The 13,917-nt window shown below is 40.2% G+C and overlaps 1 protein-coding gene across 2 annotated transcripts in view; it reads right to left on the bottom strand.

Annotated features, from left to right (window-relative positions):
- Positions 1-13,917, bottom strand: part of ERBB4 (erb-b2 receptor tyrosine kinase 4) — a 369,309-nt gene that overhangs the window by 163,012 nt on the left and 192,380 nt on the right. For both annotated transcript variants that reach the window (XM_027894313.1, XM_027894314.1), the window contains exons 4-6: positions 11,784-11,849; positions 4,780-4,898; positions 1,003-1,144 (exon numbers count right to left, since the gene is read on the bottom strand). In XM_027894313.1, coding sequence (XP_027750114.1) covers positions 1,003-1,144; positions 4,780-4,898; positions 11,784-11,849 — 327 coding nt within the window. The remainder of the gene's footprint in view (positions 1-1,002; positions 1,145-4,779; positions 4,899-11,783; positions 11,850-13,917) is intronic.

Genomic DNA, 13,917 nt, shown 5'->3' with positions numbered 1-13,917 from the left:
GAAGTATTTAAGCAAAGAATTATATTTCTTATTGCGCATGGTATACCAGGTTCATAAAAACCCCAATCTTGCTTCAAATAATCCACTATTACAGACAGAACTAAGCCTTGACAGATACTGCCTCAGCCTACTGTCAATTGAACTCTATCACAGAGATTCAAAATTTGAATTTGGTTTGGTTTGAATTATGGTTCCCTTTATTACTGATCACCCATCCTTCTTACATGTAATTTACGGATAAAATAATTAACACACAACACAACTGTAAACCTTGGTAGGAGTGAAAAGGAGAGCAAGAAGACTGTTTCCTTTATTTTCCTTTCTAACCAAACCAGCAGATTCAAAGATGGTGTAAGTGATGACCCTGTAATTTTTAATGTTACTTGTCATCATCTGGCTGGTATCTCAGAAGCATGTGTTTTTCACATGCATGGGATTATTCTTTTGTGAACTCTCCCTTCCCCTCCAATTTTACTCTGGAGTTTTAAGACTGCATTGTTGTCAGTATTACGCGTTTAATCCTGAATGGGAACAGAACTGCTTAGAAAATATTTGGAGTAACTTTCTGTCAAACCATCGTTATTCCAAGTTAAGAAAAGGGCAGCAGTGTCATGAAAGCATTTGGTGCCAGGCGCTGCGTTTTTATTTTCCTGAAACAAAAATTTATAACCCTTTCACAATCCCACTACGTATTTTAACAGTTTATTTGGAAATTTGAAAATGCTGATCTTGCAGCATGAATGTCACAAGCAGAAACCTCGTGGAGTCCCTTTCTTTAGCAAAATCACTATAATAGGATACTTGAGGAGTGTCAGCAACCCAGACTGTCACTGCCTTCAGTTAACACATGACAGAGTTATTACAGGTTGCAAGCACACGTGGAGTGATTTGAGAGACGGTGCTATGCACTGAGCTAAAATTCTATCTCTGTTTTTTAAGGCTCCTGAAATGCAACTCAAACTTTCCCTCGCTGCAGGAGAAAGCAGGTAACGCAGCACTTACGTGGGCACTTCTTCACGCAAAATGCACCGTAGGTATACTTGGCGTTGTGATTGTGCTCCAGCTGGAAGGTGGTAGGATTGTACACAAAAGTCTGGGGGCACTGTGTGACACATGCACCACTGTCATTGAAATTCATACAGGCCTGCAAAACAAGGGAGATAAAAAATATTAAATTAAATCATATAGCTGTTTTGGGGTTTTTTTTTTTAGGTTTAAAAGACAGATTTGCTGCAACGTGAGGAATAGGATACACAGTTTTCTCAGCTTAATTTTGGCTACTTAAGATTTCTTGCCAGGATCTTGGCAAATACATGACTTTTCAAATTAAGCAGGCTCAGTGAGCCTCCTTAATTTGAAACGTTGACTGTTACAACACTTCCTACAAAAACAAAAACACACTGTAGTTTGTTTCATAACTACTGCTACTACTTGCAATCAACTAATTCACAACTTGATAGCACATTCTGAAACTGCCAAGAGTGAGCAGCTATTTATCATCGTCAGTCGAAACAAATGCTAATGACTTTTTCAGAGGTCAAACCTTTAGATTTCTTACAGCATGAGTCCATCATCCAGCTGAAAAGTAAAATTCCCAATTAGAAAGCAACAGGGATAAGAGCTCCTTTTGAGCTAGCACAGGAGGGGGTTATTTCCCAAAGTGGCAAGTTTAACAAGGTCAGTTGCTTCACACACTGAAAAAAGAAAATAGGACTTAGTACCACTTAGCATTCAAGCTCTGCCATGCACAGCTGACAGAGGACAGGACCCTGACAAATGAAGAGGCATGTGTGTGGATAATAGAGGTAATGGTATGCAGGGAAAATAACTGATCGTGCAAGGTTGATAATTAGTAACAGAAAAAAACCCCACTGATTTTGGCATTCCTTATCACTACATATCATGTCTATGGTTTTAACCACAGATTATAAAAAAATGTTGGAGCACTTTTCAAAGCATACTGTGAATGTCAGATTTATATGAATATGAAAGCTGTAGCCTGGCTTGGATCCCTCTAGCAGTTTAAGCAACCACTTCTGGATAATGGTTCCTCACTAACCAATCTTTCAGGTTGCTTCAGAAGTGTCAGTCTGAATGAATCCTTCTTGTCCTTTTTCAGGTTTTACAATATACAGATTGTTTTGTATCTTTAAAGAGTCAACAAGTATATCAACACATGTGTCCTTTCCCCTCCCCTCCAGGGCTGGGGCTGAGAGAAAAGTGAAAAAGTTTCCTCTGTTCTGTTGCTTTAACTAATAGTCCTTATCTCCATTTGGACTGAGGGAGATTACTTGTCATGTCAGAAGATTTCAGAAGGGAGAGGCTAATAATGCACCCAAGGACAATATCTGCTGCTGAAAAGGACAAGCAGGGTGAAGGCACTGTCCTGGAGCAAGCTAAGCCAAACTGCTGATTCTGTCTTTTCTGGTTCTTTAAAATGCCTATTACAAAACCTGTCAGTTTTTCACAGAAACAGATTTTTTTTTTTCCTTTTCCTTACAAAGATAAATATAGTCAATTAGTTTATTCAGAACTGGATGGCAAGTCCACCCAACCAACAGGTGTCACTTTTCTGCTTCCACTGGGCACTCAACAAGGCCCTCCTCTGCATTTCAAGTTTTATATCTGGTTTGAATCCAAGATGAGAACATCTTTAAAACTTTGCTTTAGCATGTTTGATTTTTAGTTATGTCAGATGATGATTACTGTCTGGCTTTTAGAATTGAATATGCCAATGACTGTATGGCAGCATATGGAGGAGGATGGAAGAATTTTATCAATAAATATTAAAACCATATTTACAACAGGATGGTGTTGCAAGCTGCCATAATACACTAAAGGATTTTTAATGCTTCATAAACTGTACTTTTGCTTATATGCTATAGTTTGTTTCCTCAGCCCATTTCTTACATGTTTACTTAAAAGGTACTCTTTCATGTACATGACACTTCTCTGATCACGGTTTAGCAAATGCATCAAGCACACCGATACTCTTTGGAGAGATGGCAATTCTCAGTAAAAACTCAGCAAGAAGGTTTTGGAACTTTAAATTTATTATTAAAACTTTTATATTTGCTTCAGTAGTAATATATGCAAATTTCTAGCATTCTGTGCTAAACACCACTAATTTGTGAATAAAAGCACAGTGAAATGCACATGATAAAAACAAAGTTCTGCGTCTCAGCTGAAAGGTAGGAACAGCTGTCTATAGCCTAAAGGGCTACACTTTTCACCCACTGTGTCAAAGAAAGTAATGACTAGTCCTGAAAATTGCCAGACCCCTGCTGAATTTCTCTTACACTGCTCTGGGGCCAGGACTGAATGAGAATAAAGCCCTGGGTGCTTCCCTGCTGAATCAGAACAAACATGTTAGTTGCTCTTTAGCATACATATTTCCACGACTGCCACAATTCAGAGAGTCTAACTCCTTTTGTTGCAGGCTGCACTATTACACAATTTATGCTGCCTATAACTTGTCCTTAACCTTCGAAAATGGGCATACATCAACACATAAGCTTTCAGGATACTCCTCAAAACTCATATGGGAACAATAACTGTATTTTTCCACTTCCCTTTGCCTATTTAGGTTGTATATGACAAGGGAAAGAATGTTATTTTCCCATCTCTCTTGTCCAAAGCCAATACAGAACTTGCAATGAGCGCTGGATCGGCCATACCACACGTGCTGAATATCTGCTCATGCAATGCTACAGAGAACAGCTTCAGTAAAACCTGTTAGCAGTTGAGTCAGGCCATCACTGCATTCCATCGGGAGCCAAAGCACAACATTTAGAATGTGGTTTTGAAGTACAACACCTACCACTATCAAATGATACCTGAACAGTGAGCAAGTCTCAGGGCCAGCCACAGGAAGATTCATCTTTGCTTGTTCATTATGAACCACCCACAGTTTCAAAACATTTGCAGTTTTCCATACTCTCCTCCCAATCCTATCTGGAAGTCAATTCCATAGATATTTTCTCTTCAATCATGTGGGTACCTTTGAAAATCCAGTTTTCTGTGCATGTCCTAGCTACAGGCTTCTTTAGACTTAGGTTTGCTTCCCCCAAAACAGTAGCAAAATGTGTCTCTGCAACCCAGCGTGACAACATACACATTTCACGAGATCAGTGTTGGGTTTTAAAGCTGCTCTTACAAATAATGGACTACAAACATGGCAAGCTTTTCTGTATGTTCAGTTTCCCTGTTTCTTTCGGGAAAATGTTACCCATTTCCTCTTTCCATCTGAAGTACATGTAGCAACTCACAATTGAGGCAGAACAGCTTGGAAACCACTTCCCTTCCATCTCCATGAAGAAGGATGCCACATAAAAAGGCTGGATTTAAATTAAATCTGGCAGTAACAGGGAACGCCTTTCACAGAGACGCTAAATTCTATTCTTGACTTCCATATGAAAAGCACACAGAGCAGTAATAAAAGCAACGCTCACGTGCAGTGATAAATATGACGAAAAAATTCCTACCACCTCTAAAAGTTAATTTTGGAAAAGCAAAAGATAAAAATCACAGAGATTAGCATATTAATGGTTCCAAATCTGTATTTACAAATCTCCTAAGTCTGTTAATGGGTAATATTAAAGCAGATAAGTAATGTTAATATAATACGACAAAATATTAAATGCTAAAATTTGCAGCCTGAATCTGGGAGTGCACATGCCATACATTAAAAGAGACAAAGCTGCACATTTCAGGGATGGAAGCATAAAGAACTTGCAGCGTGACTGCCAGGAAGAAGAAAACGAGGAGTCTGACACATACAAAGCAATCGGTGTCTTTCGGTCCGGAGCAGCCTCCCGCGCACTCCCGGTGGCAGCAGTCGCTGACGTAGGGCCCGTAGCACCGTCCATCACACTGCTCTGCACACACTGTCTTCGTTACTAGGTGGAGGCAGGAAAAAAAAAAATCACCATGTCAGGTTCAGGACTAAGCAGAAAGCTCTTCAACTGCACGCCGGGGAAAACGACAAACGGTAGATTGGAAAAACTGTCAAGTTTTAAAATAACGGTTTGGTGGTACCGGCCACTCATCTGCTCCAGGATACCTGCATGGTGCTCTCTTTAGGAACTGTATGTTGCTCCATGACTGTGGAGAAAGAATTTTTAAAGTGAGTGCTCTTATCCTTGGAAAGTCAGGTGGAGCGTTATTTTCAAATCATTAGTTTTTGTAAATGGATATGAAAAATGCCCCACGAAACACAAAAGAGCCCAGTTCCACCTCAGCCTTCCCCAGGAGGAATTGCAATGCTGAGTAAATGAGTGAAATTCAGAGTGGGGCCATCAGTGTCAGAGACAAATGCTTCTCTTGGTGGCAATCAGCTTGACAAATGGTAACAGAACAGACAGCAACCTTGGAACACATTTGGAAACACCACACACAATCCTGTCTTCATTCACAGGGAAACTACTATACCTACCAACTGGACTGTAGTACCACCCCATCGAACCTCAGGGCTTAGTCTTGTGCAAAGAACGGCCTAGGAGTGAAACATCCTCCTCCCCTCACTTAGCTATAGCTTCTATCTTAATTTACAGGAAAATAAGTTATGTTATCCAAATGGCTACACCAATCCCCACCACCTAGAGAATGCCAGGCAGCTGTGCTGTCAGTCATCTTTTGATAAAAGCTGGGATGTTACACTTCTGTAATTAATTCTTAACATCTATTTTGTTAAAAGCATTTAACTACTTCTCTACGAAAAACACTTTACAGGAAGTAAGAGAATGCAAAATTCCATACAACTTTCTGTTCCATTCTACTATTTAATGTATTGGTAACTCCTTTATAAGTACTTTCCAATCCAAATTCCCTCCACTACTTGCTAGGAATACTTAAGATAATGCCAAAGCTTCTTGCTGTGCACAATATTTATTTAGGATATAAAAATGTAAATAACCAAAGAGAAGTGATTGTTTATGATCTATGGAGTAAAATTATGCACTATTAGAGGAATTCCATCTTCTGATACTAGAGTCAACCTCCCCCCTCCTCCCAGACAGAAAAGGCTTTTTTGCCTTGTGCAATATAATTTGAGAAATATGGGAAATCTCTGTGAAGGCACGTGTTGTCAACACTGCCTGAGATGCAGATTAAAAGGGTTTGTTTATTTAAGTGACGGTATCGATAAACATTGAGACAAAGACGTGAAACAATGGCACCTGTTGCTTTATGCCACCACCATGGTGACAGGGACAGAGTCCCAGCTCATGAAAATGAATAAATATCTCATCTAGGCTACGTCTGTGTATTGTTTTATGCCAGTTCAGGATATGCATTGGACATAGCGCTGTCTCTCAGATGTCAATAAATATCACTCACCAGTTCAGCTTCCTGCACTCACTGTCATGGGGAAACCCCACAGAAAATGTATGTAGCTGCACTGGTTTAAAAAGACAAGAAGCTTTTTTCCCCAGACACTCCTCAAAAGTCAATCAATTGTTTTTTTTACAGCTGTGACTTAAGACCAATGCAAAAGAGTGAAATGAACAGGTAAATTTTACCCAAAATGTTAAACTATATGGTATTTTAGGTGCCAGATACTTGCATCTTCCCCCAGCATAACTGTGAGAAGAGCCTCCACCAATCACAGCTGAGGGCCCAGGTTTCAAATCAGACTTTTTGAGGGTCACCCAAACCACCTGCCTGACCTACTGTCTACCTACCTACCGACCCTGTGTGGGATCCCAAAGATTCAGAGGGTTCTGCACAGAACTGTGACAGTCAGGGCCAGGACCGAAGGACAAACACCAAGGTCTTGAAAAAAAACACTCCATGCACTAGGAGAGGTTTCTGGAGGAGACTCAATCTCTACCAGTGTTTCACTGCGATATAGCAATAACTTGTGCTGGGGTTGGGGTGGAACGAGCAGCACCTCACATATGTGTGCAAATAATCAGTCTCCTTTATTGTTTCCCTTAATCTTTAATTATGGCAGGACACTATAAATCTATTAAGAAAAAAAAATGGGAAATAACTGAAATCAATGAAATAGTGTTAAGAACATGCAAAGTTATTACAGAAATACAAGGGTTTTAATTAAAGATGCTGGCTTCAAGCAGCAATGCTGGGTTACCCTGATTGATCCAAGCTGCTGGTTCAGCTCTTTGTCTGCCCCACAAGACTCCCACTCACCTTTTGCTGCTCTAATTGGGCACTTACTGCATGGGCACCTTCTCCTCAGCAGCATCAGCCGCATAAAGACTGTATAAATACAATTATGCTCAGACCAAACTTCTGTACACACACAGAGTCATGGAGCACTTTGCATTTGCTGAATGTTTCATGTTTCAGGTTTGATTTATAGCCTATTTGTCTTTTTCCTCAGCTGGGTCTATATTTTAATTTAGGTTTTTCTCTTTTGTTTCAGTTACATTCCTCTCGGACAAAGTGCATAATCTGCCATTTTAATAAAGTATTCAATTTGTAAAAGTTTCAGTTTTCCACCCAAAATTCTCAGTAGACATCAACAGCAAAAATAGAAACAACCTAATCAAAATTTTCAAATTTGATTAGTAACTGGCAAAAGCATTTGTTATTGTGATTTTTTTAAAGTGGCTGACATTCTATTCTGTGGGTGTCCAACATTCTTAGAAAAATAGATTCTTATTCAAAATATTTCTACGTTATCCTTTGATGACACCAAAACAAATAATATCATCTAGCTTTCAAATTCTCCATGTTAATATTTACCAATATTTTAATTATAAAAGCAAAATGGATTGTTAACTGTGTAAAATATTACCCTGAAATTCTATCTTCCTAATAGAACAGCTTAGTTTAAATTTCCTATTAGTTGTCTTCTTAAGTACATGAATTTTCTTGTCACATTTAGGGAGACACTAGGATGGAGTTAGACACAGGTGGTGCTTCAGACAGAGTTAGAAACACAGAGGCATTGCTGGAAGGCAACATAAACACGTAGGTAGATAATATTCATGAAAAAAACAAGGATTTATTTTCTATATGTAATTTGAAATGAAAGACATGGATTAAGATCTTTCTTTTTTTTTTTTTTTATCCTTTCCTAGGAAAACAATTCAAATCTTATCTTGGGATGGCGCTCATTAGAATACTTTGCTTCAGTGACTCAATAAAAAAAATGAAATTATTAAAATGCAGACACTCCTCTGAGTTGCTTCTAGGAACAAAACAGTTTGACACTGGGATGCAATACTGCTGAAGTGTTTTCCTACACATGTTTGAAAGATGAGCATTCCCAAGGTGAGGAGGTTAAGGTATTCACTGTGTTTATACCATTCATCCTTTCTCCAGTTGGTATCTAACAGCAACATTTATGAGCCTGAAAGCCAGGCAGGTCTTTTCAAGTCAGAAACAAAGGCAGTGGAAGCACAGCTCCACTTGCATTTTTATGTTTTGAGCCCCTACTCATATTCTCATTCTTTGCTTCACACAGTTCGCAGAAAAACACGTGAGCAAATACGAAGAAATGCGTTTTACCAGCCTTTTCCTTCAGTCCTGCTGTTTGCCCAAGGTGCAGTGAGGTCATGGAGGCAAAGAGGAAGTATAGGATATAAAATTAACTCCTGTCTCTGACAATCAGCGGCTCCAGAGTGGCTCTTTCAAGTAGAAATGTGTGATCTTCATATCTCCCTGAAACTCAGATGGCATACGTCTTTTCCATGGTTTATTACTTTAAACCCATGTTGTACCTTAGCCTGTCCTCACTATTTGAATTTGAGAGGGCAGTCACTGTGAAAGGAGAGATAGCTGTCACTCCTGGAGCAAACCTTCCGTGCAGCTCTACTAAGCTTCTGACTTCACAGCACTGCAGATAAGTTTTTTCTCTCTTTGGTGTTACTACATTAATCCATCAAATCAGTTCACTTATCTGAGAGCAGTGCTTTGTAGAGGCTGAGACTACAGTAGCTGATCCTGCCACGTGGACTTCTGCGGCTACACAGTCTGACTTGCCATAAGCCAAGGCCTGAGCAAGGATCACAACTGCCAAGATTTAAATTATTCTTGGGTAAGCTAACCACATAAGGCCTGAATAAATCTCCTTAAGTTTGGATGGATCACCCAGGCTCTTACAAAGTTACTACTTTTAATAGACAAACAGGTCTCTCATTAAGACAGAGGAAAAAAACAGCATTATTTAATTCTAACCATGATATAAAATAATTTGGTCAGTTAGATGTCTCAGTTTAAATGAGACACGGGTGTTTTGCTGCAGATGAGTTATGAGGAAGACCCAAACTCCTTCCTCTAAGAATTGCAAATCTGAAATTAAGAGGCTCCAATTGAAGGGAAAAATGTGGAAAAAGGAAAAATAACAGCCCTTTATTAAAAAGATATAAGTGTATTGGCAGAAACAACAAAAAGAAACTGGTAAAACAACCAAACAATACTCCTATACCCACAAATAATTCCCTTCAAAGCAAACCAATAAACAAGTAAAGAAAAAAAAAAAGTAAACATTTCAGTTTGGGCCCTTCGGTGCAATTCTGACCACAGTCAACAGGGGGCAGAGCCTGCCGTATTTTGTGGGTTTGTTTTTGTTTTTGTTTTTGTTTTTGTTTTTTTTTTTTGTGGGTTCTTTTTTTGTTTGTTTGTTTGTTTTGGGTTTTTTTTCCGCTGGTTGGCAGAGGGCGCTGTGGGATCACTGGTCGTTGCCACATGGAGTGACACCCTCTGAGGTGTGTTGGAGAAACCAAAAAAAATGGGTTTCCCTCCCCCCCCACTACCACTGGAAAAGGGGAGAGAGAGGAGGGACAGGAACAACAAAAAGAAGAAGGTCCTCCCCAATGGAAAACTCACTCTGTCCTGCTGACTGAGTTGTGTGGTACAGTTTTTCCTCTCCCTTTGATGTGCACAAGAACCACTGCTAAGAAAGAAACAAACAGGAACGGGGAAGGGGAAAAAAAAACAAACCTTCCCACAACAGTTCCTCTCTGATGAAAATCCAAGCAGAATCCACAGCTGACAGCCAAGAACAAAAACCACTCCGAGCTCCTACTCTGACCTTCTTCCAGCTTCAGCAGCCAGTCAGAACTCCTCCCCACCCCTGTTTGCCAGAAGACAAGAGGAAAAAAAAAAAAAAAGAAGGAACTTCTTATCCCCATTTCCCAGGAGAGGAGGTTCTAAGGGCCATTAACTAAGAGGCACCTTCTTTTGTGTTACTTTACTGCCCACTTAACATCCCCCATGCAGTGAGCAGAGGGAAGGGAAAAATTCCTGCTTAGTTCCTAAAACCCACCAAAACCATGACACTAGGGTTTAACTCCCTGTCCATTATCTACTTCAGCACATAACCTTCAATGTACTTCAGTCTCCCAAAGGTAAGGAGACTCTCTGAGCACTGACTTCTTTGGGGCTTTCATACAGACTGTCAGCAAAGGAAGGAGACATCCTAGCTCAGTTTAGACAAAGAAGAATCTCTTTGGCATCACTGTACCTCGCTCATTACACTGTAATTCCTACAACCTGTCCTGAAGGTTTTTTTGGTCACACCTGCAGATGAAACACCGTATGAAATTAATATAAGAGCGCGTTAAGTTTAGCAGAGCTGTAACTGTCATGAGCTTTGCCAGCAGCATCAGCTGATGCTCCTGAAGGAAAAGCAGCTCTGCCAAGGGTAGCAGAGCCTCTGCAGGTATGCAGCCCTGTCACTCGTGTCCCTCGCGTTGCCACGGACAGGAGGGCAGCTTGGATCGCCTGCTCCTGCCCACTCGTAAAACATTCATGTCAAGCTATTTGCCATTTATAAATTCCTCCTATCTCTTGATCCAGTTAGTAAAAAAAAAAAAAAAAAAAAAAAAAGGCATAGGCACACTGTTCCTAATATGTCCCACAAAAGAGGAAGTTGACATTGGGCCACCATCACCTCAGAGTTAGTCAGTGTGCTCATTTGAGAGCGGTTAATTTGTCACAATTCCTTCCTCCTATCTATGACTCAGCCAAGGAAACAAGCACAAGCTGGAGCAGTGTTCTCTGGGGGAGCTACCAGCAAACATTTCATTTCCCAGGAAGAGTGAACACAACTGATTTTCACCCTCTTGTAAAGGGGAGAAAGAAAAAAACCTGTAGGAAAAGGCAGTTTTCAATTTTCTCCTCTTTTACATCTGCTAATATTGGGACTGCACTTCCAGCTCTTTAGTGCCTATCTGAAGAAGCTGAAAGCACACAAGGAAGAAACTTTTTTGAATTCATTTTAACGCTCTCTAAATTTAATAGGACAGATAGACATTGTGAACAATCCTTCACTTGTTACTTCCTTCACAAAACAACTATTATTCTCTCTTTCAGTGCGACTCAAATACATTCTAAAGTTATTATAAAAAGAACAATTCTGCAAGATAACTACTATTCCCAAGCTCCCACTGAACTTAACAGAGTATTTTGGTATCAGGAACTTTCCAGTGTCAGGTGGTCATTAAAGATCTCCAAATCTGCCTTGTAGTTTTTTGTATTCCTGCAGTATTCATTTCAGGGTATTCCAAAATAACCATCAATATTCTCAAGAGCCATGCTCCATGGTGCCGACAAGAAGTGAAAAGAAAATTCAAGTTGGTTTAAGGAGTCTTAGAAAGTACAAGGGAAGAAACAAAAAAAATAATTCTCATGGGTAAAAAAGAGCAGATTGTCTGTGGGTACAAACCTATGGAAAACAAAATTTATATATTTTAGAGTTATACTAAACCCAGAATTTATAGTATCCTTTCACTGCTGAAACAACATCAACAACAACAAACAGGATCTCTGCTACATCGTTTTTCAGTTCTTTTTTCTCATGCTCACACACTTACAGGTCTGGCAGTGATTCTCTGTGGGTCCCCAGCATCGGCCTGTGCAGGACTTGTGGCAACGACCACCTGCAGAACAGACAGAAAGGCAGAGATTAGAAATGTGGCTTCCTTTCATTCCTTTAACATCCGGCAACTGATAAAGAGGAGGGTCCATTTTGCCTTTGGAAGCTTTTTATGTTTTACCAAAGTTGAAACAGTGTCTGTAAAAAAGGGCCAGCTGAATAACCAGAACTGGTGTCAAACATACATGAAATACAGCTACTTACCTAAGTGAATTATACTCTAAATACCTCTTTGGTATGCATAATGGCTGGGACATTTTAAAACAAACCAAAAAAAGATGAGCAAGTCTGGAGGACTGAGGAACAATTTCATCAGCCAGTGTTGCTTTCTACAGCCGATGTGAGACCAGCTGATTCCTTCACAGTAGAAGAGAGAACTGTGCTAGAAAGGATATACAGCTATCTAGCTCCAGTCCAATTTCATCTGAACTATGGGGTGCTACACTCAATGCCTTTGACTGAAAGCTACCCCTTTTTCCAGCAAGTTTGTATAGTCTGCATGTCCAATATTATGGTAAGGGAAATGTGCCCTATGCAACCTGTTAACCTGTGAGCTAAGCTCAATGGACTTCTTGTTTTCTGGCTGCTGTTTCTTTAGTTGCCTGTGGTTGTGCTTGAACCTGAATGATGCTCTGCAACTGCATCATCTTTCCACATGCTGACAGGTTTAGTCCCTCAAGAAAAAGAACTGTAGGTACTTTCACTGTAAAATACATCTGGAGGAGGAAGAGCTAATTAGCAATGGTAGGTTTTAGAAATTATCTAGTAATTACTGACTGATTTCCGCTTGGACAGAAGAGGGAGCTGAGTTCACATCTCCAGGTCATGGTGAATGGAAAGCAAACAGAAGGGCTGGCACATTCTCCTCTGGCTGCATCTTACACCATTGGAGGGAACATTCAGAGAGTCCCACACCAGTCTGTGCTGTGAGTGAATGGAGACCTCATTCCACAGCTCCCATCTGAACGTGGCCAGAGCTCAGTCCCACTCCTGCTCCTAGTGCTTCTCTCTCCTGAATGTCAAATGCTCCCAGAACACACACACAGCTCCTGTCTTACTGCACCCTGAGCCCCAGGTGTGGAAAGGCCTGAGTTGCTGACAGCCAAGCCTTTACACCAGCCAGAACTGAAGGGATGAGCCAAGAAACCCAACACAGACATTATCGAACACTATACACAGTCCTTAATGCTGCAGTTTTGACCACATGAACCTAACCCTGTCTTTGATTAAACTTTTATTCACCACTGAATACTGCTGAGATGCTATTACGTGGATTTCCACACGGCCTGATGGGAGACAGCATTGGAGAAAGTGCAAAATGTCTCTCACCTAAGGCTGGATCACCTCAAAGGAAAACACTGCTCCTCTGCTAGTAGAGTGCTTATTCCTGTGAGATGTTATAGAGCTGAGTAAACCTGCTGTGACAGTCCAGCAAAGTTGGACTTTCTGTCACTAATTTTCAAAGCCAGTGTTCCTCCCTCAGCATTCTTGGCGCTATTGATGATGCTGTATGGTAATTACCATGCTGTGTGCCAACTACCTTGTTAAAGCTACCAGCTCCTTGTTGCATTCATGTTCATTCAAAGCAATTATACTTGGGAAACATTGTTGCTGACATCACCAGCACATAATTTGCTGTCACATTCTACCATCTGTTTATTCAGATCATAAATGTACTATAACTACATAATGCAAACTCATTCTGGCTGACAGGGAGGACACTCCATCTGGCATGAATAATGCAACTTTAATCAGTAATAATGATTATTATGATTATTAAGAGACTACTGGAACCCTGCACAGAAAGCAAATACATCCACATTAATTTATAAGAATGGAAGTTTAAAAAGAAGGTGAGGTAAACAGCAAATTAAAGCAAGAATTTTAACAGATGAGGCCTGATAAGATGCAGGTTGTTGGTTCATTTTGGTGATTGCTCAACAGAATAGATATGATCTCCAGGAAGTGGGTTTTATAAACTAGCTATTCCTGATCAAAAGAATGGGAAAGACTCTGTTTTATGCCTGATCCTTCCTTGCCATCCAGTCTCATGCCCCTCTAGCTTCAGGGGT

This window comes from Empidonax traillii, unplaced genomic scaffold (assembly GCF_003031625.1).
Source record: "Empidonax traillii isolate 1590-97213 ecotype Southwest subspecies unplaced genomic scaffold, ASM303162v1 scaffold424:size506307, whole genome shotgun sequence".
In the NCBI taxonomy this organism is placed as follows: domain Eukaryota; kingdom Metazoa; phylum Chordata; class Aves; order Passeriformes; family Tyrannidae; genus Empidonax; species Empidonax traillii.
The sequence above is the reverse complement of the archived record's forward strand: the minus strand, read 5'-3'. Positions and strand labels throughout refer to the sequence as shown.